At 38.9% G+C, this 26,282-nt stretch overlaps 1 protein-coding gene across 3 annotated transcripts in view; it reads right to left on the bottom strand.

Annotated features, from left to right (window-relative positions):
• Nucleotides 1-586: 586 nt before the first annotated feature.
• Nucleotides 587-26,282, bottom strand: part of CBLB (Cbl proto-oncogene B) — a 193,907-nt gene continuing 168,211 nt past the window's right edge. For 2 of the 3 annotated variants that reach the window (XM_006258138.4, XM_059720558.1), the window contains exons 14-19: nt 24,729-24,869; nt 19,667-19,755; nt 19,415-19,546; nt 17,808-17,948; nt 11,805-11,924; nt 587-4,411 (exon numbers count right to left, since the gene is read on the bottom strand). In XM_006258138.4, coding sequence (XP_006258200.2) covers nt 4,158-4,411; nt 11,805-11,924; nt 17,808-17,948; nt 19,415-19,546; nt 19,667-19,755; nt 24,729-24,869 — 877 coding nt within the window. In that variant the 3' untranslated portion in view covers nt 587-4,157. The remainder of the gene's footprint in view (nt 4,412-11,804; nt 11,925-17,807; nt 17,949-19,414; nt 19,547-19,666; nt 19,756-24,728; nt 24,870-26,282) is intronic. The other variant, XM_019476402.2, reaches the window with a different exon arrangement.

Genomic DNA, 26,282 nt, shown 5'->3' with positions numbered 1-26,282 from the left:
TTCATACCACAATACCCTTTTCAAACTTTTCCAAAGTTTGACTAATAGAAAAAGGAGAAAAATCATGTTTTTGCTACCTCCCCTCCCCCACCTCCCAAACTAGGCTACAATGCTTATGAAAACAAAGTACTACATTATTATAGGATGATATAGTCTTTGATGTTGTTTTCCTTGATGAAAAGTCCAATGTGCTCATTGTGATAAACTATTCCATATTTACCCTTATTTCTTCAGTTGAAAATGTGATTATAATGTCTCAGAAAATAGAATAATAATTAATCTTCAGTAAAGCTTCCATATAGAAAGATAATTATTTATAGGAGACATATTACATATTTACTCTGTAAACACTTTGATTTCTTAAACACAGTATTTTTGTTTTCTAAATTCAACAAATAAAAAAAAGAGAACCAACTAATGAAGATATGCCAGCGTTGGGGATCCTTCAGACTGTGCTGATCCTTCTTACTATAATACTTTCTTTTCTGGATTCCAAGACAGCATTCAGTTTTGTACAGGATACCTATGTTTCCAAAGGACTGTGTGTCAAGAGACAAGAGCTTGAAAATTAAGGACCAACTCAGCATTCTGTTAACATTAATTTTATAAAATACCTTACAAGAACAGATAAAGTACTTGAGGTTACATAATAACCAGAATTGAAAAAGAACATTGAATAAAATATAAATTAATTGAACATATCACTATGTCTGCCACATGTTAGACAAGTTTATAAAAGGCATTTTCAGATAAAATAGTTATTTGGAAGAAAAACCTTCAAAATGGAAACTATTGCAATCCTTTTCAGGAGATCATTCCTAGAAGCACTATATTCCAGGTCAACAGGCAGTACCTGAATCTGTTTAAAATGCACTGTTCATCTGTTTCCAAATTTGTCAAGCTTTAAGAGACAAATTAAAATGTTTACCAGGTCAGGATAATCAGTGCAAAGTAAAGCTTCAAGCTGAAAATATGTGAAATAGAACAGAAGAATGATTCCGGTATAAAAAACTAAGTTCACATTATAAAGAAGTTTTTGCCAAATGTGCATTTGGGATGTGAAATGTTGATACACTGAACTAGTGGGCACTTTAGGGTTCCAGCCAACTCACCTGTATGATTCATGACATAGAATTAATTTGTTTTAGCACAGTTTCAATTTTTGCTTAGCATCTTTGGAAAGGAACCATGATATTACTCAACTGCTGAGTCAGAAAATCTTGATAAAAAAAATTAATTTAGCATCCAAAGAAATAAATGCAAAAGAGGTCAGGTGCAAACAGATACAAGGACAAAGGCCTTTGGACAACTCTTTAAGGAAGGAAAAAAATTTGTAGGTGTTGCTTGTGAAACCATTTTTTCTGGTTTGAAGCCATTTTCACTTCCATGTGCATTCATGCTGGCAGCATCACACCCTTAATTTCCAAAGCAAAGTTGGAGATGTTTTAGGGAACCAGGATGTAGCTAAAGTAATCTTGCCTATACTCATTAATTCCTGTGAAGTAAACATCAACAGTCTAGCAAAGCATTTTCACTCAATTTGACTTTATACCTATTAACTGAAATGGGTCAGAGGCATCTTTCATGATATACTATTTAAGAAAGTCTGATTAATACTCTCATTTAAAGATTAATGGAATACTTTGAGAAGATGAAGCTGACGTTTATGGTACTACCTTACTGAGATTTTCAAAAACACACAAAAAAACCCCCTTGCCAGTCAGACTCTGACTGCTACTAAGGAAGAAGGGAAGAAAGAGGGAAAATAGATTTTGTTGGGGGAGGAAGTGATTTTCAAACCTTTTAAATGACAGTAGTTCTTGCTTCTTAACTGCAACAATGGTTTAATGTGTGCTAAGCTCCTGCATAAAATTAAAAAAAAAAAGATATAGAATCCATACTAAGGTTAACCATTATCATTAGAAATTTGAAAACATGGTCTTCAGACTGCTTGTCTTATAGCATGTTCTTTTTCCACACACCCCCATCACTGCTATTCTGACAGCTATGTTAGAACTATAATTAAACAATTCTAGCAAAATTGCAGCATTTAACTTAAGAGCGTGTATCATTCTGAATTTGTATTGGGCTGAAATTCAGAAGCATTATCAATATGAAGCAGGAAACAATCCACTGAACAAGAGAGTCGAAACAGCATATTTTGTTCCACAAAACAGAAGAGTACAGAGGAAAACTTGAGCCAAAAGCTTTCACTTATCACTATCTAAAGAATGAACATTTTAAGAAAGCTGTAACAGCCCTTTTCTAGAACAGAAATTCAGAACCATTTCTTAGATTGAAATGAAATAGAAGATCATTCCTTTAGCTCAAATACCTCTCATCATCTTGTTTCACTAGACAGATTCATGATGGGCATGTCATGCTTTGTGACAGAAAAATTCTTTTGCTGTTTCTCCTTTGGGGGAGTAAGCTTTTGATGAAATGAAGGAGATCTAGATACAATGGTGATTTCCACTAGATTTTCTGTGACTTTGAATTCTGAACTTGAGTTGGTTGGCATCTTTAAAATAAATACATTTGTTGTTAAGATCTTGCCCTTTAAAGGGTATAAAACTTCTTCCACTTGCTTTGAGTGAAAGATAAAACTGAAAGATGAATGGGAACAATATATAGGTATCTCAATCCAAGTTTAGCATAACCTGAAAGGTCTCATATACTGGCCACATTTCAAAAAGTGGAAACTATTCTGTTTCCCACATGGCTCATCTTTTCAACAGTAAGGGAGGAAAAGATGACTTCAACAGTTTCCACAAAAACAGGAAAGCAGCAAAACAGGAATTAATCTGGAAATATTTGGACTCTTAATTCAATGCTGTAGTAAGAACAGACCTCAACAAAGAGCAAGGTTTGGTTTGCATCAATCTGTGCTTAAAAAAAAAATACAAAAAAACAAAAAACCCCCAAACTTACAGCCCAAGGTAACAAATTCACCCAAGGGAAAAAAATCTATGATGCTTCCAAGCAGAAGTAATGAGTGAATGAATCTGGGTATTAAACACATTCTAACATAACAGTGTAGAAAGAGGGAATTACTAAAGAGATTTGCAAAAAAATATTGCTACAGTAGTATTAGGACTTAACAGTGCATCAAAGATTTAAAGTTCCCATGTTAATATGAACCAATCCAAGCTGTGATGAACCAGAGGCTAATCACTCAAATAGGAAGTTAACTTTATTCCATTTTGCAGGACTGTAATTTACCTGAACATCATGAAGATTATGTAACAAGATTCCCTATTATTCAGCATGCCTGAGAATACTTAAACTATAACTAGTGGCCTGCCCTCAGTATCCAACGTAAGTACAACATGAACATATGCATTTGGTTTGTTTTTAAACATCTGAATTCTTAATACTCCTTAAGTTTTAAAGAGTTGTCAAGTGTCATGATTTAGTAACATGACTGACATGGGATTTTTTTATTCAACTGCAGAAACTATGTGGATAAAGACCTATGTGTTTAAGATACAGGTCACAAAACCATGTTAAGAAGAAAAGCTGCCCAATCTCACTGTCAAAATACCTTTAAAAAGGCAGTTCAAAGACAAAATAATGCATTATACATTCAGGTTTTTTCCTCTCTCAAAAGCAAAGGAATCTCAGAAAAAACTCAGTAGTGAAGGCCACGTATTTTTTTGCATTTGTTTGATAAGCTGAAATGCAAAAATCTTTAAAGCATCTTGTAAAAGTAGACATGGAAATGTGGAGCTTCTGGAAAAAAAGATGATTTAATTGTTAGGGCAGTCAACATGGAAACTGTTGGGAATGCTACAGCAGAACTGACTCTGAACAGGAACACAGTACAGGAGTCAACTAGAAAACTTTTAACTTGCCCACTTGTAAACAAGAAAAAGCATTTCACAGATTGAAAGTTCAAGGGAAGTAAACTTCTTTAAATTACTTTGTCAGTTCAACCCTGATTTAAAAAGTATGGCTAGCAAAAATACGTAAGCTTCAGCCCATTTGTAAGTCTTGATTAGAGCAGTCATCTTCATTTGATAAACTGCTGCAAGCAGACTGCTTGCTAATGATGACAGGAGAAGAAAATGCCTCTCGAATTCCATCTCTCCATTTTCTCACTCCCAGATCCACAAGCACGTACATGGAATTCATCTGCTGCAAGGACTTTCATGTTGCTATAGATTGAGACGTGGGGAGACTGGCGGAGGAAAGCAGGCAAATTCTCTTAAAATACTACGAGCAACGTCAACATTATTCTGGGCTATCTCAAGTGCCCGTTTAACTTCTTCAAAGGAAAAGCCCTCTCCCATAAGTTTTGCAATTTTTGCGTCCACATTTTCCATGGAGGTGTCGGCTTTCCTATGGTGTATTTCTGGTGCAGTCCTGCGAGGAAGTGGTTTAGGGGGCCTGGCTGGTGCTTGTGAACCATCTGTTTAAAAAAAAAACAAACCAAAGAAAACAGCTTTATGAAACAAGCTTATCCAAGTTACAGAAAACAGTGATTAGTAGGTTAAACCCCAAATCTAAGAAACCACATGAGAAAGGCTTTAAAAAACCTGTTACATTAATTTGCATTGTTCAAAGGAAAAAAAAAGTATAAAAAGTATTCATAGTGAAGAGCCTGTCAAAATTTTAAGAGCTGTTCAGTCTCAACAATCTAAGAGTTTAAGGAAGAAGGGTTTGTTTCTAAGAAACTTTTTTTCCACGCAGCTGCTCACAGTTTAGTTATTTTTATTCAGGATGCTACACAAGTCAGTTAGCTTTGGTGAAAGACAACTCCAAACAAATAAACATATGAATTTAATTCACTCAATTGTAGTTTATTTCATGCACATCGTCTGTACCCAAGCAGACAAATATTAGTCATAATTCCTCGTTCTGTCATGCCTTAAAAAAACCCTGTTATTCCAATTGATTTAATCAGCAAAAGCAATGCCCTTAATCGTATACCCCAAACGTTTGGTTATACAGGTCAGAAGACATTGATAAAGCTACGCTATTTCCTTTTTTGTAGTGCTCCATAAAAGTGTTACCCTTTGCAGTTAAGTTTCAGAGAATCATAATGTGTAGGTGCAAACAGCACTTCTAACCTCCTCAGAGCCAAGGGCTTAGTACTCAAGTAAAGTGGGTCCGCTGTCCATACCCCTTTAAGAGGGCAGATTAGAGAAAACATTTCCAGCTCAAAATATTCTTTAAGGATTTTAATCTTTCAAGCAGAGTTCTAAAAAGTTCCACAAACAACAAACAGTGAGGAAACTGATATGTAATTAGAGGAAGTTACTGGCTGTAAAGTCTTCCACTTTATTTATATTGGTACCAATAGCCTTTTGTCATCTTAAATCTTTCAGAGATGTCTTTTTTGATTTGGAGATGCAAAGGAGTTTTCTACTCACCATCAATGCTCTGATTTGCTACTTAGTGCAGTCTTGGAAAGAGAGAACACTTGGACTGCAATTCCACTGAACATGTTAAATATCTCAGGTAGATCAACATATTCATATGATTTCACATTATGTAGAAGTACATAAGATGAATATTTCTCAGCTCAGGTTTTTGTGTGTTCACATGAATTTGCTGGTATCAGTATAGTTTTATTCTTACTTTAGACAAGACCCTAGGGTTTTTTTGTTTCTGTTTTTGAAGGATTACTCTAACAAATGAAAAGGTACAATCCTTCCTTGAGCAGGGAGTTTGACTGGATGACCCTCTAAAGCTGGAGGGAACCTCAGGGGGTCATCCAGTCAAACTTCCTTCATGACCTTCTGAGGTCCCCTCAAGCCTTTTTTTTCCCCATGATTCTATGAAACGAGTAACTGGACTGAGATCAAAACTTGGGTTAATTTTTATTTGAACCATTGCATCATCTTCTGTGCAACATGGTGATGAGAAAACCTGTAGATCGTAAGCAGTACTTCATGTCTGTCTGTAAAGGACGCTGAAGATGAAAGTGTCATATCAACATTAATAAATACAACAAAGCGGGATTGAGCTTGCAGGGGAAAAGTGAGAAATACTTGCAGGCTGAAGCAGTTAGCAATATTTCAGAAAGCTTAGCCGTCAGTAAGAGAGAAAGAACTAACATGAGGAATTCAAACTTGTTCCACACATCCAATTTAAGCTACTATTGAAGAATATTATCTCTATTTATAATTGTGAAGTATGCACACAATGCTAGAAAACTGCCAGACGGATTGAGATATAGCACTAAGAGTAAACATAAAAAGCAGTTATGGAAACATGTCTGTGGCAGAAATCTGTCCACAGAAGAGAAATTGTGTTTGTATATAAGCCTTTTTTTCCTGGACTCAAACAGCAGGAAAAATGCTGTATGTGTGGATTGATTTTCTTTTTAAATATTAAATAGCCCATTCTAAGCAGCTTTACTTAAAAAAAAAAAATTCAATTTTGGTCTCAAACTAAAATGTCATTATGTCTGAGCTTCCTAGAAAACTTGCGTAAGCAATCATGTCATTTAAGCAAGGTAGTTTTTAATTCTTTGGGAAGATTTGCAAAACATGCATTTTCTTTTCATTCCACTGATGTGTCTATCAAGCTGGTACTTTTTAAATCTTTAGACCACCCTCTCTGCAACTATTCCCATTTAGAATTTTTTTTCTTAAGTGCTGACACTTCTCTCAATATCTTCACAGCCATATAACATTTTAGCTGAGGCTAGGTATCATGTTAAATCCTAAGCTTAAACATATTTAAACTGCACTTCCATCTGGACACAGAGGGCCTTGGTACATGTCACAAAACTGGCCTTTAAAGTAGCTTAAATTGCCCTTTTGCACTGCTTTAATGGCACTGCTGTTTGCACATTCAGTGGCGTATTCTGTTTTAATGGCATTGCTGTTTGCGTGCGCAGCAGCATATTCCACTTTAAATGACTTTGGTACATAGCAAGATAAAACACCTCCGAGGCGTTTTAGTTTGCTACCTAACAAAGTGCAACAGTGCATGAAGCCAATGTGTTTAGGGCTTGGCGAGCCCCATGCAGCTCAGGGGCTGTGGGACCTGGCGGCAGCCCGTGCAGGCAGGCTCAACTGAAGGGAAAAAAACAAAACAAAACACACACACATAAAAAACAGAGTGAGCCTGATCCTCCCCCCAATTCCTGCCTGCCTGAGCTATGCAGGGGCCTGGTGCTTCCCTCCATGGCTTGGGGGGAAAGACGGGACGGGACCAGGGTGGGGGGACACTGGTGCTTCCCTCCATGGCTGCAGCACCCTCAGGACTGCCTGGGCCAAGTTCCAGCTGGTAGGTTGCCTGGTGGCCCTCACACAGCTCAGGGACTGCTCAGCCTGCTGGCACTCCCCCCCCTGCCAGAGAGGCAGGTAAGGATTGGGCCCCCACCCTTATGTACACACCACAGGTTTTAGTTCAGTTTAATTCTTCCTAAATTGAAGCAGTGTTTTTAAAAATGCACCATTTCAATTTAGGGAGAACTAAGCTGAATTAAACCCCTGTGGCATGTACAAGTAGCCAGAGATAAAGGCTTTTCTCCCAGTCAATCTCCAGCGTCCCAGTCTCCAGCCACAAAATTCAACTCCAGATTTTTCTCATTTACGTAATTCAATTAATTGCTTTAGCCTCTGAGCAGGCAGCCTCTACCATTCACATTAGTGTCACAGGGCTGCATCGAACCCTGAGGAAACTGACTAACCTCAAAGTAGATCAAGATGGAGGACAGGATTTAATGAACAACCGAAGTTCACCAGCACAAGTGAGACTTGAACAGAAGTTGCTGTGACATGAAAGAAAGCAGCCCACTGGCCTCTGGAATGGAAAGTCAAATTAAGGCTCTCATGTAATGGATGCCAGCCTTTTCTCCTGTGAACTATCCCTTTCGGTTCCCTTTACAACATGCCCATCATCTGCTCACATACTGGGAAGCAGCAGGGGCACCAGGCAAGCAGATGTGCTGGTGGGCAAGTGGATGCAGGCTTGTTGTGTGAGGGTGTCTGAAGATGACGTAGGCTGACCCTGATAATTGAGGTGCAGGAAAACATCTTCTAGGAATGCATCCTTCTATGGAGCTGAGGAAGATGCTAGGTACTCAGTAAAGTTATGTTTGGGTAGGTGTTCCTCAGAGCCCTAAAACATGAGTTTCTCCAAAAAGCACAAATTAAAGAAAGTGTTTTCAGACAGGATGAAAGAAATCAATCCTAATGATGTAACATATCAACAGAATCCCCCTCATTCCTTCAAAAGGAGGGTGCCTTTATTGTTCATGTTTAAATAAAAAAGTGCAAGCAAGATTTTACATTTCAACTACTAGAGTGGTGATTCTCAACCAGGGTGCCGTGAGATCTTAAAAGGTGCCATGGGATACTTCTCAATACAGCAAAAGCTGTGCTATAACCGGCATGCCGATCGACGCCGCAAAAGTGAAACCAGAAGTCCCACTGTGGCACATCTGGTTTTGCAGAGTCCCACAACCAGGGGAAAAGCAGCCTGCACGGGGGACCCCCTCCCTGGCACACAGTGATATGGGAATAGTAAGCTTTTAATTAAAATTCCCTCCTTGCTATTCATTTCTGTTCAAGCCCCCACCCTGTCCCCCGGCACACTGACGCACCGGATGCGTTGGGAGGGCCCAAACAGACGCCTCTCAGATAACTAGCAATTTTGATTAACCAGCACTCCACATTCCCCCTGGATGCCATAACAGCTTTTGATGTAGTAAGATAGTATTTGCAATATTAATACAAGCAAACACCTACACATGATTCACAAAATAAAGAAAGACTTCAAATAGGAATCCACCATGTGAAAAACATTCTGGAACCTGTTGTGATCTTTGAGTTATTTGCAAGAGAAAAATTGTTCTATTGTTTTTCCATAGCAAAGAATTAACTGAAAGTTAAGAACTAACAGTTTTTGAAAGGTGCCTTTAGTCTAACAAAGTTTATGTGGACAGTTGGCTAATAGTACTTTATAAAGGCCAATGAGTAGCCAGGACATGCCCAACTTTTCCCTGTAGCACCAATGAGATACTAAAAGCAGATGCAGCCAATGTATCTACCTCGTTCCGTATGCAGCCATTTACCGGGAAAAGAATAAAGAGAGGAGCTATAGGGGGGAAGAAATCAGACTTCTCCTCACTCACACCTATGGTAGCACTTAACATCAACACTGAACAGGTATGTTTGCACATAGGTTCAATGCCTTCACAGTTAAACCTCTAGAATTAGAAAACTCCCTTACTTTTTCATTATCCTTATTTCATTTCCTACAGAAATGATACCAGAGCACATACTAGGACAATTACAGACAACCCCCCTCAAATAACACCCCACCCACATCCCCCAATGCTGAAACAGTCAAGAGGAAAGTTAAGGGCCTTTACAATCATTTCTGAATATTTTAGCAATGTTAGAAATATACTTGCCCTAGCTAGTCAGCAATTAAGTTGACCACTGTCATAGTGAAGCGGGTACTCTAATCATAAAGACAGACAAAGTGAGATGCAGAGGTTATGTGTCTTGCTCATGATCCTACAGTAGGTCTATGATGGAGTTACAAACTTGTATTTGCTTCCTTTATGCAACAAGTTCCAACTCTTAGCTCTAAACAAGGGCTGACATGATGAAAGACTTGTTAAGAGTTCAATGGCTACAGAATAAATTCCAACTCTAAGTCAGTGTTTCTCAACCCATGGGTCACGACCCAAAAGTGGGTCAAAGAATATACGAAAGGGTCGCAAACAAACTTTAAAAATGGATTTTTCTTTAAAGGAGAAAAACATGAGAAACCATGGCTTTTCCCTTGCAGGCTGGCAGAGTTACAGCCTGCAAAGGGGCTGCTGGGGGCCTCTTTGGGCCCCCCACCCCACATGCTGGGGGTTGGGGTCGAGGGGCACCGAGTCGAGACTAGCCATCAATTTTTACAAATGGGTCTTGGTACAAAAAAGGTTGAGAACCACTGCTCTGATATAGTCCATACCAAGTTGTCCTTTTGAATCCTAGAGTAAGGTGAATCAGTTCATCTTGAAACTCATTAATTCCATAGGAGGGAATTACTACCACTATAAGAACAACTTTCCAATTATAACATGACATGATTTAATTCACAGTTTTCATTTGATTCAAATTATATTTATTATCTTGATGTATATTATCCTGAATTAGCATGATATTAATAGCAAAGGTTGAAACACATGGACATTTTAGAAGGTGGAGGGTTGTGGAATACATATAGGTACTGGAGCATGTATTAAGTAATACTAAGGAAGCTATTTGAAATCTTTAATAGCAGGCAACTTGCAATAATTGAGCAGAAGTAAAACTAGCTCACAGAGACAGCACGGAGGAAACATACCATACTCTGAAGGTGATCAAGACATCATCATGATGTTACTATGGTAGTACCAGAAGCGCCTAAACAGAAATCAAGGCCACACTGTGCTAGGCAATAGAAAGTTGCTACTCTCATCATTTTACATTATAAGATAAATACTCTGGTAACCTTTTTAAAATTGCATCTAAATAATAAGCACTAGCATTATAGTAGGGGCACTGGGCTACTGAATATGCAATCTATTACCTGACGTACCAAACTGAGGTTCAGACCTTTAACAACCATTAAAAATTCCATGACATTTTTCAGACTTCTCTATTCTCTCCTGTAATTACAATTAAAAATAGATTCTTCCTGTCTTATGCTGCCATATAACAACTCTTGGATGCTGTTAAAGAGACCATTCCATCTGCACTGTAATCTATAGCCCAATTCTTCTAATTACTGTGCGGGCACATAACTCGACAGGACTACTTGCATGAGTAACATTTTGCACTAAAGTAACTGCTTGTAGGTTCAGGACCACAACTGGCCAATTCATCCCAACAAGTTAATCTTTCATACAACAGCTGATGAGCGATGAAAAGAAAATTTGTGAAGAATAGAAAAAATAGGACTAAAATCAGCAGGACTTGGGGGTATCCATGAGCAATACTGATGCCACTATTTAAGTATTTCTGTTTTAAAAACTGCCCTGATTTTGAGTTGATAGCATCTCCTAAAATAGCAGTGTTGTACCACAAAAAGCAATTAGTATTTCAAGGGGTGGACTGACTGGTTCCTACTGGGCACAAAGGACACTGGCTCTCCATTTGCCAATCCATTTTGCAGTCACAAACAGCTTTATGAATCCAGTTGCAGGATGCAGCCATCACATAACTGTACTAGAGAACCAATGGGAGTGCTATCTGGATCAGAGACTGTCAGCTTTTTAATTTGTTGTAGAAATTTGTTGACTTGTGTAGTTATAAACTTCGCAAGGTATTCGTTGCTTAAGTGACCCAGTACTTAAAAGTACTCAGATCCTTATTACAAGGTACATCAGTATGAAGGTAAGAGAACAACAAGAGGCAAGTTCAAATGATATTTTTTTCATGAGACAATAAAAAGAGAGCAAACTTAGTCAAGAACTGTAACAGTCACTGCTTGACTTCTGGCCTCTTGTGACCTCAGATAGAGGGAAAATTACTTGTCATTTCCCAGAAAAGTTTCAGAATAGACATAAAACAGCCCATTTCAACTGCTAGGAAAGAAATAAGTCACTTGGAAGATGTCACTGTTACTCAGGTTAGGGCCAACCACACAGGATTTTGCTTGCTATCGTAACATCCATCTCTACCGTTCCTCTGATGGATTCATTTTTTAAGCAGAAAAAGAATTGCCATGTGACTTGATGTGATTCTTAATGGCAATGTGTGTGCACGGCTTGGAACAGTCTAGCAAACAAGACTTTAGTCTTTTTGTGCCAAGATCATTTGTGTTCTTAGCCAGACTCTCTCCCCGCATGGTTGTTGTCTTACCTGAACAGGATGGAAGCTGATCATAGTCTTGGGATGTTCTATTAGTTTTGACATTGTCCCCTGTTAGTCTTCGAGCAGGTGGCAAAGGAGCTGGACCAGTAACTGGATCAAAATGGAGATCTATAAAGAAAACCAAAAAGACCCAAAAGATCCTTACAAAAGTTTTAATTTTTAAGTCTTACATACAAAGTCTATAGACCATCTTTATGAACAACCTCCTTCAGAAGAGGAGGAGCTATGAACACAAACAGAAGCACCCCCTTTACAATCACATGCTGGTGACTGGAGGAAGTAGTTAATTTAAAAGTATGCCTCCCTACTCTGCAGTCATTGTGATGAGTGGTGAGATTTCCGAGTCGACTTTAAACTAGGTGACTTGGCTTCTGACAACAGTGTAGACTAGAGTGCAACAGACTGCAAAACCTGCCTGAGAAGCTGGATATATATTTAGATAGCTAGCCCATGCCGAGCTCTGCACTAACAAGTTATTCTGCTAGATGCACCCAAGCTGGCGAGTGTTAAGTTTGCTTGGGATGTCTACAAAAGTTCGTCATAGCAGCGAAAACCATGTAGAAACACTCTTAATGCAGACCCCTGTTTACAAACACACACCAAAGAAAGTAGGGGTAAAACTGTACATCTTCCTTTGTCAAATATAGGAAAAAGATTAAAAGTCAAAGATAAGAAAGATCCTAAAACATTCAACTCTTTTGATCTTTTTTAAGCCCAACTGTAATTCAGCAAGTGCTGCCCTTAACATGGCTTCTATCCTGAATTGGGCCCCAATTCATTTACTATAAAGGCCGCAGTGACTGTACGTGGTGTAGTGCACATGCATAGTGATCTAAGTGGTGCATGGTTGTGAAACCGTCAGAAGGCTTCTTTGGAACCAATCATTATAAATAAAAAATTTGCAAAGTCATTCATTATATACACAGAGTGGCTTACTTGACAAGATGCATGATAATTAATATAGCTTTGGAAACCAGGTTCTAAAGAAACATTGAAAAAAGCCCCTAATCTATGCAAACGTGTCAGTGACAGTGTATTTTCATAACAAGTATGGAAAATTTTAAGTGACCATGAAATGCATTGTTCAAACTTTGTGTCAGCAGATATGAATTGTTAGTTTTAATGTTATTTATGATACATGTTCATTACTGTTACACTTCAATTCCAAGTAATTTGAAACTTCACGCAGCTTTGTGAATAGCAGATAACTTTCATCTTCAAACTTCTTATATTAAAATAAATCTTGGCCTTGAATTAATGACTGAAACTTTAGAATCTCTTAAATTGCAAATTCATCCCATGTGTGCATGCACGAACAATGGCTTGTTTGACAAAATACATGGTGAACTGAATTCTGCAACACGAAATAAAGTGTACTGGCGGATTATAACATTCAGGTCTTGATGCACAGCAGAAAATATACCATCAGAAACATGTCAGAAAGGGTCACTTGGGTTCAACCTAATTACTTGAAAGCACTTCTAACATTTTTTGATGCTTCTAAAGTCAATGTTTATTTTCAGTGAACTTCCTTTAATCTTATAACTGTTGTTCTGTGAAAGACACCTGCTTTTTATACTATTTTGGTGACACCTTATAATGGATTTAAGCTAATGTATTTCTTTACTGCTGCATATAGATGTGAAAAAACCTAGTGCTTTATTTAAGCATGGTGAGCTCCTGCACTGAATGCAGCACATGTCCAGAAGAGGCATTATGTCAGTTTGACTCAGCACACCTGACTTTTATTTATTTATTTATTTATTTATTTATATATATATATCTCTCTCACATACTTCAGCAAGCATTTTGGGGCTTTTATCTAATAGCTGATTGAACAGCTTTATATAAAAGCTCCAAAAAAGCCCGACAGAAGTGCTCAATCTAGATAGACACTAAGGAACCAGGTCAACTGATGTGCTTCCTCTTCCGTTAAAGTGTGGGTTTGGAGGGGGGGGGGGTTTCCACATCGGTCAGTAGCCTACATGATTGAATAATTGATGAATCAACTTTATGATTTTCTATTCAGATTGCAGTATAATTGGGACTTGTATCAAATACATGCTTTTTGGCTACGCAAAGGGAAAATAGCATTTATACAAACAGAAAATAAGCATTTATGGGTAGCAGTCATGCTACCCATAAATGTGCTGGAGGTACTGAAAATACTACTCTACTTGAGTCACAGCCTTAAAGCCACAGATCTTACAACCGATACTAAATACTGAAACACCAGACTATGCAAATGCTCATGTCTGACTGACCACTGCAGCAACAGTGAAAAGGACAGTAGTACCTAGATTATTTGTATTGAGGTGGTTCACAACTGACTGAATTTGCAACAGGTTGCTGAATTAAGGACAAACTACTTGGCTGCTTTCTTCAGCTTTTGTTTCAAAGGCAGCTGCTTCCCAATTCAGCAAGAGCTCATTAGCAGTCTTGCAGAGCTGTTTGCTATCATTGCATATGCCCCCAGGTACTTTGCAAACCCTCATTCTCAGAACCTAGCAATGAGAGAAATATGCAGCTTCTATTGTATAAGCAATCTGGGGGCAGGAACCGTCTTTATTTCATGGTTGTACATTAAATCGGTCCAATGAAATCTTGATCCACAATGGAGGCTACTAGACATCAAAGGATAAATACTCAAGCCCAAAATTTTCAAAATATGCAACTAATAGTATTCAATATTTAGGTACCTAAACTGAAACAGAATATGACATAAGCTGACGGGAGCTCAGCACCCTAAAATCCTTAGGCCGTGCAAATGTGTGGCCGTACATTTCTATACTTGTTATAAATATTTGTTATATATATCACGTGTTGAAAAGGCTGAAGGCTTGCGCACTACTTGATCCAAGTATCAGACATGAATACCAGAGTTCATAGCAAAATTGTACTCCAAACTCATACAGATTGCTAAGAATGAACAATGTCTTTACAGAAAAGGACTGTTACAAAACCTAAAACCCTTGAAAAAGGAAGGAAATAAATAGTTAAGGATATGATATATTTTATTTTTTAGACAGAATATGATTGGTTAGCAAGAATAATGCTAATTCATGTTTCATCACAACATAACCATTTCAACTCTGATCTAAACATTTTTAATAATATTGTGGATATTTAAAGAGATATTTTATTACCTTGTCTTTGGAACTGAATTATTAAGTGTTACAGGTAAATTAGATCATCAAATAATAACAGATGTATCAACAGGTGGTAGAATTTAGAGGTATACCATAAAGATTTTCTTGGCTGATACCGATGGCTGAATATTAAATCAGCCATATAGGCCAATATGGATCTGATAGCCAATTTACAGAAATGCAGCCCAGCATCCTGCTGATAAGTTTGGGGGGGCATGGGGAAGCAGATTGAGGCCCCCCACAGTGAGGGAGGAACTGGGGCAGGGGCAGGCATAGGCGCTGCACAGCCAGGGCACTAAATGGGACACCAGGGCAGGGTGCAGGGTAGAGCCACAGGTGGCTTGTCGAGGGGTGTAGGGGGGAGGGTGGGCAGCTCCCTGCCACTGTATGCACCCCTGGGGGAGGCATGAGGGACATGTCCCCCACCCCCCAAGATTTGTGCACAGGTCAAGGGAGGACTGCCTGTTGTTGGCTTGGGACCAGTGGCTACACCATCCTCTTCCTGGCAGGGGGCTGGGATGGGGCTGTGCTTGGGGCAGGCAGGGTGGGCGACACCAGCGCTGGGAGGGGGGGTCTACAGGGAAATTTTGGAGTGGCTAAAGCCAACTTCTCCGAGTGCTACCACCACCTGCTCTGCCCTGAGTGCAGCCCCAGCCCAGACAGACCTCTGCCAGGAAGAGGCTGGCACAGCCCCTAGCCCTGAGCCTGCAGCCCGCCCTTACTCCATGCACAAATCTGGGGGAGGCACATGTCCCCTATGCCTGTCCTGGGGTTGCATACAGTGGTAGGGAGCTAGACCCCTTCCCCGCGCTCCCTGGACAAGCTGCCTGTGGCTCCACCCCACACCTCGCCCTGGGGTCACATTCAGCTACCTGGCTGGGCAGTGCCTGCCCTTGTCCCAGCCGCTCCCTCACCATGGGGGCCTTGATCTGCATCCCCCCCACACACCTTCCCCCCACAGACTTACCAGCAAGACACTGCTCTCCAAGCTGTCAGGCTGCATTCCTAGCCATGTACATGCTGCAGCTGGGCGCATACACACAGCATTTATCAGTGACATTATCAGCTATACCAGCTAAAAAAAAAGCTGATTGCCAATAATGTCAATTTTTCTTGTATCAGTGCTGATCCAATATGTGAGCAATATATCAGTGCATCTCTAGTAGAATTGTTCTTCACTTGCATCACTGATGTTCCTGGAGAATAAAGTTGTGTTCATACGGTAGTTTAATAGGAAAAAGTATATAATAGGGGTTTTCAACCGGGGGTACATATACCCCTGGAGGTACTTGGGATGGCCTCAGGGGGTACTTAGCAGCAGGCACTGCCGGTGCTTTCACTGTTCGCCAATCGGCCACGAGGAACACCACCTCCCCACCCCGTTTGTTAAGTGGCTGCCAGGGGACTCCTTTCTCAACCAGCTGCTGGGGGTACACTGACCTAAAAGGATTGAAAACCCCTGGTATAAAAGATGGTTGATTTCTGATAGAAATTATGCTTTTATATGGAACTGCAGTTGGAGCACATCAACATGCATTATTAACATAGATATATAACATTTCTATGTTTTACTTTTGGAAGTTTTGTGCTTTGTTCATAATTTGAGATCTCTGTAAAGAAACTTACTTAGAGTCGGACCTAAGATTGTGCTGTTGTGATAACAATGATATTGCTCGTAGTTGCACACCCACCTTGAAATTCTGGGATCCTAGAGCACCCCTCAATTTGTCTTCTGCTAAACCCCAAATCCCTATGCTGTGGAAACAAACCATCTACTAGGAGCAACCCAGGAGCATTCCTGTTAACTGCCCTGGTGCTTCAGTTACCCTGCTTTCATCTAAACATCTAAATCACATGTCTACTGGGAAAGCAAAGAAAATACAGGTTGGCTGGGTGCTATAAACAAAGCAGAGCAGCCTCTCATTTGTGTCTTGATTACACCACAACCCAAATTCCTCACCATCTCTTCCAACAGCTTCCCAGGCATGCTAAAGGGGGAGCAATGACTCCATATAGCACTGTATGAGAGAATCCTTTGGTCATGGACACAATTGACCAAAAATACCCTCCTGTATCTTTCAAAGAGTAAAAGCAGAACAATTCATTAACTGTACCATGTTTCCGTACCTTCAGGAAGGTCTGGGGCATTCTACACCAAAAGCAGCAAGCAGAGCCAAATTAATTAGCACAGACAACCAAAAATTGTACCTTACCGGGAAGAAATATCAAATCAATCACAGCAGTGAACTTTCAATGGTACATACAAGTTGAAAGCAGAATGAAATAAGGTTGGCAATGATTTGGGGAAGTAAATTTCATTATTAGCAAGATGACAATCTTGGTTTAGTTTAGTCCATATATGAACCTTTGCATAGTGGCAGTTCTAGCAAATATATGTTGTCCATTTCTCTTATGTTCTAGAGTTCTCCCCAGGTCCCACTTACAAATAAGATAAAATTCACATATTACATCGTCCTATAAAAACCCAATACTGCTGGGTATATATGACAAATGATAGACATTGGCATCACAGAGCTCAATGGAAACTTGGCACTTCAAAGGAACTGCTCTTGTTAGAAAAATGCTATTTACCAAGATGTCACGCCTATAAAAATACTGATTTTCTCTCATTACTTTGTGAACATGAAAAGTGGAGATTTTATATTCTTTCTGGGTTGTTTAATTGCTTCATTCAGTTTAAAAAACTCATCTCTCCAGTTTTTAGACGTTAGCTGTAGGCATATATATTTTGCCATGCAGTTTCAATGACAATATTATCAGCACAGGTAACCTTTTGCTGTAAATGAAAGTAAATGAACATGGTTTGTTTTGGTACTCTTACCTGAAGGAGGAAGGAACAGTTCATGTCCTGAAGGAGGTCGGCTTCCTGAGCCACCAGGTTTTGCAAGCTCAATGATGCTATGACGAGCAGGAGGTGGTGGTGGAGGAAGTGAGGGTGGCGAGGTGTCATATGCATCTTCGCCTGCGTTTAGAGAAGACTCGTTACATGAGCAAAACTTCATTAAAAATAGTACAATGAAAAGCAAGCTCAAAATTGATTTTCCTTGGCAACTAATAGAGGACCTCACTCGTAGGGATCATCTAGCAGTTCAGTAACTCTAATAATGTAATTGCACTTCTGAGTCCTTCTGTGCACAACCCAAAACTTTTAAAACATGTTGGGAGTGACCTTTTTACTGCATTCAGGTTTTTTCTACTGGAGGAAAAAAAATGGTTTCTCCTCAAGTTGTAAAATAATCAGGGCATTTGTGGCCAAGCTGCATATACTGCATCCTAAAGAAAGGATTCACTCAAAAATCAGTTGTTAGACGACTGTTACAGACCAAAGTGACAAATAATATGCTGAATGCAGCAGATCTGTTGTAAATTGTATTCATCTTCTGTCATCTTACCAGGAAATAATTCAAGACAAAACCAGAGATCAGTGGTTCAAGCCCAAGAGCCAAGAAACCGTAGTCCTTGGATTCATGGGAAACCTTGTTTTTGCCCTATGTGAGAACTGTTGTCTGCAGGTGTTCAAGGTTTGCCAAAAAGCATGACTCCTACCCATGCTACCTTTTCTTGCAGTTCCACATGTTTCTGCACTGTACACACTGGGGTCTCACAGTGCATGGTGCAGCAGCATGGCTACTTCAAAGACTAAGGAACAAGAAAAGCAGAAGGGTAGCAGGACTTAGCACTTGCACAACTGAGCTTGCCTCTGTACGTTATGGAGGGTGCCAGAGCACAAGTATAAACCCCAGCATGGGTAAGGAGCAGCTTGGTTACTGTCTGTGGTACTGGAATACTAGAACTCCCTCTGGAAGGTGGAATTAGGGATCAAGTTTGGTGTTTATGGGGATCAGAGAGACTAGATCAGTCCCTGTTAACATCAATACTGATCCCCTTCACATGGTGAAATAAAATTAAATGTATTATAAAATGTATGTGTGGTGGGGAGAAGGGAAGGGACCCACAATATCTGAAACAGAATTTGGATCCCTTGGAATCTGACCCATTGTCATTATGGAGAAAATGGTTTTTGTTTCTATATATAAAGCAGAAGGAGAATGTAATATGCCTTTACAACTGTTTCTGGCTCAAGGACTTACAGGTAAATTGCTGCTAAACTTATACAGCTATGATGCATTTTCCACATATCCCAAGAAGCAAAATCAGCACCTTCCACATCACTGGCCTTCAGCCACTAACAAGGAATTTGAAGTTAACTGACTAAAAGTAAAGAAGCTGCAATTATCCTGGACTGGATAATGACACTGGCTGTAGAGCAGTGATTAAAGAAGATCTATGCAAGTACAATTATTCTGTCTAACCCATAGTTAATTTGAAATTCTTAATAAACCTGAAGTCATTTTTGCAATAAGCGTATTACTTGGTTAATCTACACTATGTGAACCATTAAATATTTAATGGGCAAAGGTTGACAACCTAAAGGTGGCACCAGAAGATCGTAATCAGAGGGCGTCCTGTTGAGCAAAGCGTTGTGTTTTGGGTTGTCTCTGGCAGGCGGTCGTGCAGGGGGCAGAGGTACTGGAACACCAGACGCATCAAAGACTTCTCCTGAATAACATAAGTACAGGAAGTAAATGCCCTCCTGCTATACCTGTTTTGGAGAAATTTTCTTTTTACAGAATTAAACATAAAAATACAGAGTAAAAAATAAAATAGTGAAAAATATACCTAGCTCTGGGTGCTTTGATTTCTTCATCTCAGAAGCGGCACTGTGTGTTCCATTCATTATACCAGTGCACGGACCGTTTTCACACACCCTGAAAACAGAGATCAAAAGGAACAAGTCAACTGACGACTCCTAAAATTAAAAAAAAAAAAAAATGAATGAGAAAGAACAGTATATGTTACAGCTAAACAAACTGAGGAAAGGAAATTATCATAAACGTCAGACTCGCATACATGGAGGCTTCCCCCCTTCCCTCCCCCCCCAACACACTTTCAAAGCAACCAATTAATGCTTGCAACCACAACACCCCTTTCAGGAAATGTATTATTTTCCTAATGAGGAAACTGAGGGAAACTGGAAAAAAAAAAATCAAATCTCACTCGAGGTTGCCATGCAAGGCAGTGGAAGAGCTAAACTGTAAGAGTTCACAGCCCTCAAACTCAATCTATTAGAATAAGCTGCTTCTTCCTACAGCAAAGGTTATGTATGTAAGCTCAGGGTGCTTACATACATAAAACAGATGTAACCATAAAAAAAAAATAGTTAAATGCCTTTGAAATGATTCAAAAGGGCCAGCTGTACAGATGTTCCAAATATTCCAGTAGTAGCTGCTGCGCTCCAAAATAATAACTCTTTAAAATAAGGTACTGTTTTGAATCGTTTCACTTGTTATCAATTGTGCACAGGGAAGCCATCTGTACTTCTGTTTCTCTGCTGATGAGCTGAGAACCCCTGCTCCCTCTCAGTTTAAACCCTACTGCTGCTGGGCTTTCCAGTCCTAATGCTAGATTGGGATTTGAGGCTGGAGACTTGGGCTCCCGGTGGCAAGGAGCTCCTCTCCCCTACTTACCTCTTCACTGCAGTGCTCTCATATCTGCCTTCCCTGTGGGAGAGCCTCCTCTAGCTGGAGAGCCAAGCCGGCATACAGCCACAGCACTTTTGAAACTTTAAAACTGTGGGGCACCACAGGAACTGTACGTGTGCCATGCAGTGTAAAAAATACCCTTTTAAAACATTTCCAAGCTCACTGCATTTGGAAGCATTTCCAAAGTTATTTTTGTCCCCCTCATTCTTATTTTGTTTTTCCTACTATTAAAAGCTTGGGAAAAAATGTGACCAAGAGAAACGAAGAACCAAAGGATTACTGAAATCAAATGCAGTGAAGCCTACTAAGAAAAAAACCTGAGCACCTTAAACAGGAGTAAGACTACATAAATAAAGTGCAGCAAAATTCCTACTCAAATTTATATAGAACAGAACGAGCTAATTCTGGCTAAGCAATTTAGCAGTCTCAGCTGGTTCTGCTGTTGTCAATAAAAGCAGTGCAGTACTTTTCCTTCTATATTCTTTTACTACAATTTTATTCCTTCAAATGGAAATAAACTGTTCTGTAAAAAGAAGCAGAAGTATCAAATTGGCAGTTAAAACTACTCAGAACCAGCAATTCCAGCGTTTCAGGCAGTGAAGGAGAAGAAGTGAAAATCTTGCCATAAGAACTGAAATAATTCTGAGTAGATGATATGAGAGGACTCTGATTAAAGACTGAGGGACATTAATAAGAAACCAGAATCATATGAACAGGTGTTAAAGACCAATTGGGTAATACTGACACTTCACACCATGACAGGAACCATGGGCCATGTATAATTAAGAACAATCAAGATGAGTTTCTTCAGTCAGAGGAAGCATGGTGGGTGTGTCAGTGTACAGTTCCACCATGCTGGATTACATGTGGCACTGCCTCTAATCATAGAGGAAGCTGCTAGTGTTGGACAGATTTAGGGTTTCAACCCATAGGGCAAACATCTAACCACACTGGTCATATAGATGGATGGATACATAAATGTCTGCAACTGTTTCAAATAGGAATGAAGTGGCATGTTGTGTGCGGTATTAGTAGGCACAACTAAAAATTAGAGGAAAATAAGAAATAGTTATAGTAGCTGGAGTGCGGGAACAAACAAAAATCCTCCTCATGTTGAGACCTATTAGATTGTGAGAGTAAGTGGAGGGAGCATTGCTTGCATTCTTTGAAGCTAGATTGGTAAAGTTTAAAATGTTGGAACAGGCTTTGAATCTTTTAGCAGATGCATTACGTGCCCTAAACGTTTCCAGCTCTCCTCTGCATTTTCAAAAATTCAATCAGCTGCATACAAGATGCTTTCACACAAAGCAACAAATCAACCAAGTAACTAATCATCTGCCCCAAGAAAGTTTCAACAAGCCATTTCATATATTGTTAAAGCATTACTTCAAGTGTTACAATGCCTGGGTTGGGTTCCATTAGTCCAAGAACATGAAATATTCAAGTAAATATATGGTTTAAAGACAGGACATGGGAAATGAACGATTGCTTAATCAAACAGCACTGACAATAGGAGATTTAGCCCCCCCGCTTTAAAAAATAAAATAAAATAAAATAAAATGGTCATGAGATTAGATCCAGGATTTTAATGGATTTACAACTGGAATGAATTTGGTTCCTTATGTATGGAAATTAAGCTTTCTGTTGAGAAGCAGAGGCATGGTATTCAAGCAGAGTGAAATCGTGAATTCAATTTCAAACTGGCAAGGACAACAGATGTCCCCTTTCTGCACCAAACATTGGCAATCTATTTGAAGATGACTCAGTAAGGCTTCCTGCAAAGTAATGCACTCTTTCAGCACATGCAATTATAAAAGTTTTAAATGGTATAAATGTACATGCATAGAAAAAAGCCCTAAACGTACTGCTGGAAAACAGGAAACAAGCTGCGCTGCAAAAAATTAATTAATTTTCATTAAAAATTTCCCTTTTTAAATTTTAATTGAAAAAATAATTTTTTTTAGGCCACTAAAAAAATTTATTTTTTTGTTTTCAGTTAAAACCCAAAGATTTAGAGGGAAAGTGATTTACTACGATTTTTTTTCCATTTGATCAATAGAATCCATTTATGACAGAAGTATTTTGAACGAAAAGTTTCACTTGGTTCCAACTCTTACATCTAGATCACTGGTTGGAACAGAGTTGCTTAATGAAATGTACTCTTTTGACTAGTCAAATATCAGCATCAACAACTTCTTGAAACAAAGTTTTGAGTACTTGGAATATTTATGTATATGCTTCATCACTATACTTTCTAATGCTTAGTGGTTTTCTTTTTTTAGTACTAATATTGTCACAGTATATAGTGTGTACAAGGCTTACTGCATTAATCATTAATGAAATCCTAGTTTTAAATATAAAACATTTTCTGTGGGAAAAATGCTGGATTAATGCCAGAGCAGCAATGGTAGTCAACTACATTTGTGTGATCTCTACCATGGTTCAATAAGACTAAGAAACAAATGCTGAAAACAAGAAAGTTTGGAGTTGGCTTTTAATGGATAACATTACTAGGTGGCAGGTCTGAGGTCCCAGATTATATTCTCGGAAATAATAAAAAAAACTCCTAAAATTCTTCATAGGGGCTTTTGCTGCCCAATACGAGTCCTCAATAGCTGCAGAATCACTGGAGTCTGTTCCCATACCATACACTCTTATAGCTTTTGCTGTGTTTTTGTGAGCCATTAATTCTTCCTCCTCTCAGGCAGAGAACTCAGCTTTCTATTACATGCCTGACATGGTAGAGAGAGGGACTCCCAAATGGATAAACAAAACAAAACTTCAAATAAATGTGGTCATACATGTAAAATCCCAGAGCCATTTAAAAACCTCTTTTCTACACAGTGAATTCTGTACTTTCTATTTGAAAAAATAAAATAAAATAAAAACCCTTCCTCCAGAACCAGCTGGAACATAAAAGGCCACGGTGACAAAATGTTTAGGGAACTGTAACATTCACATCTATGCACCAAAGTTTGGGTCAGCATTTCTGTTAATAACAGCCTCAACATCCAGGAATTTAATAACTTGGACACAAGAAGCAGCAAGAATGTGCCATTTGACCTAGGCTATGCTAACATACTTTGATTAAATGTGTAAAAATTTCCTAATTGTGAGATGAGGGGATAAGCTTGGTTTTATTGTTCTTGGTGACTGACATAACATTTTGAAAGAAAAGGCAAAAAGTCCCTACAATTGCCAGTATCTTGATGTACTTTTGGACAGCAGAAGAGTTTGGTGCACAAAGAAAGTCTCATATGAAAGCCCATGCAAAAAGGGCTTTAAAGGCTTAAACCAGTTGTTACATGCAAGACAAGAAAAGAAGAAAAATGTTCATAACTGCAGTTTTATTTCTATAGTCACTGTCCAATGATTTGGTTGTTTTTCTACCTTTTATTTCTTCTGAGAAAGGATTAATCAAAATGTCAAAAGCTGAAATTTTTAAACCCGACTCTGGGGGCAGGTTTCCATGTCCAGGGGGATGCAGTTTCTGGTGCTGCAAACCGCTTTGTGGTGCCACAAACTGCACGCAAGAAATGTAAAAACATGCTCATAGCAAAATTTGCTACCAAGAAATCCCAGTACCAAAAGAAACCAGCACAGATCAGTATTGGTAGCATGTGCTGGACCAAATGGAGGGCTGGCCACCCAGAACACCACTCTGGCTGCTGGCCCCTGCTGAACCATGACACCACGTAATACCCCCACCCAGGGTAATTTGCTGTGCAACAAAGTACATGTGTAGAGGTATGCAATGGGGCACAAAGCAGTGGCACAAATTTGTGCTGCTACTATTTGTGCCTCTACAAGTGCACACCCCTGCACATGGGGTCTTGCCCTGGGAGTTAAAGCGTTCCCTGAAATTAGTAATAACTATATGGCTAAATACTTGAGACAGCTCTGAAAATCTCAGATTAAAAGGAAAAAAAAGCACTGAATGCAGTGGCAACATACTAAGGCTAATAAGTTATGCACCACACAGATACAAATATGGTGACCTGCAGATAACTTTATGGGTTTCATTCTCCCTCAAGTTCAGCAGAAGAGATCATGGAAATACTCAACATTCTTAGACGGCAAGCAGCTTAACCATGATTACTAAAAAGTTTACATCAATGTGGGGGGGAACTCCCCTTTCAAATAAGTATCCTCTACTCTCCAAAATAGCATATGAACAGCAAATATGCACAAGACCTTACCGAGCAAGAGGCTTTATATTATGACAATGAGGTGGTTGTGACAAGGTTACAGGATGGGATGAAGGAATCTTGTACTCGTCATCATCAGCTACATGTTCCCTTGATTTCTCAGAGAGGGAATTTGATATAGAAATGGGGCACCTAGAGAAAGAGAGAGAAAGAACAAATCTAGCAAGAGTTTAACAATTATAGAATCATGTTCAATCAAATATGAAACAAGACAACAGTTTCCTATAAATATCCTCAGTATGCATTTTCCACTTTGAAGGTGAAAGAAGACTTTCCAGTCAAGCTTAATAAAACTATGAAATTAGTGTCCTCTCTTGTCATCCATTAGCAAGGATGTATAAGAGCAGTGGACAGTTAAAATAGGTTTCTGGTGGTTAAAAGTTATCAGAGTAAAAGACAAAGAACTGAACAGATTGAGTATATAAACATATCTAAGAAGCTTAATCTCTTTGTATTTTCCAAAAACCCTTCATAAAGTTTACAATAGGATAGCGATGTGTTTGAAAGCTAAGGCTCACTATGGAACCAGCGATATCTAGCATTGCCACCTTTATGTACTTGTCTTGGGTTATTTTCTTTGATTTACATCTTGAACTGTCATTTTTTTCTTAGGCAAGTGTTGAGATTATTACTAGGACATGGTGCAACCCCTGAAGAGAGGTAACCTCTATGTAAATAACATATGTAGATACAGAATTAGAAGCAAGTCCTTTCTGGGAGCATACGCTGCTTGCTGTCTACAAATTCCAGATCAATACAGTCACTGTGTGTACCAACAAAGAGGATTGAGAAGAAATGGTAGGTACTTCCAACAAATCTTTTCCCAAAACGGAGATGAACAAACCAGATAAAGCAACAGTTGAAGTTGCAAGAGCAACCACTGCCTAGGAAAGAGATTTGCTTCTTTCTATATACTTTACTTCCATTTGTCTTGTAGTTGGCTTTGGGAACTATGAAGTTTCCCTTTAGAAAGAATCCCTCCTCCCTAAATCATACAATCAAATAAGAATAATTTTTATAGAAAATATATAAGCCTATTAGCAAATTTCAGTGAAAAGTGACACTTAAGAGAGAAAAATCATTGCAAATAAGACGGTATTAAATTTTGTCCCATGGAAGTACTGATCCTGTAGAACACAACTTTTTGTCCCCCTTTAATGTAAACCTATGTTTAGAATGATTACAATGAACGAGAAACTCACAAAACCTTTTGCACAGGAACAGTGACATTCAAATCAAGAACCTAATACATTTCGGGTGTCCAACTTCATAGACAAAAGTTGGATTCTTAAATTAACCAACTAACAACAGAGACTTAAAAGTTGGATGCCAAGTTCTGAAATGTCATGCAGTGAATCAGAGTTAGTGTTTTAAGCAAAAAAAGTATACAGTTAAATTTATGTTAAATAAGTGTAATATATTGTTCATAACTTTGAAGCTTCTGTATAACCATGTGGTTTGAATCTACCCAAAGCTTTTGACCTACATACTATATTTCAAGGGAAATCTGCTTAAATAGGACTTTTGAGGAGAGTTATGGGTTAC

The sequence above is a fragment of the Alligator mississippiensis genome, chromosome 1 (genome assembly GCF_030867095.1).
Source record: "Alligator mississippiensis isolate rAllMis1 chromosome 1, rAllMis1, whole genome shotgun sequence".
Lineage (NCBI taxonomy): Eukaryota > Metazoa > Chordata > Crocodylia > Alligatoridae > Alligator > Alligator mississippiensis.
This window is presented reverse-complemented; position numbering and strand designations above follow the sequence as displayed.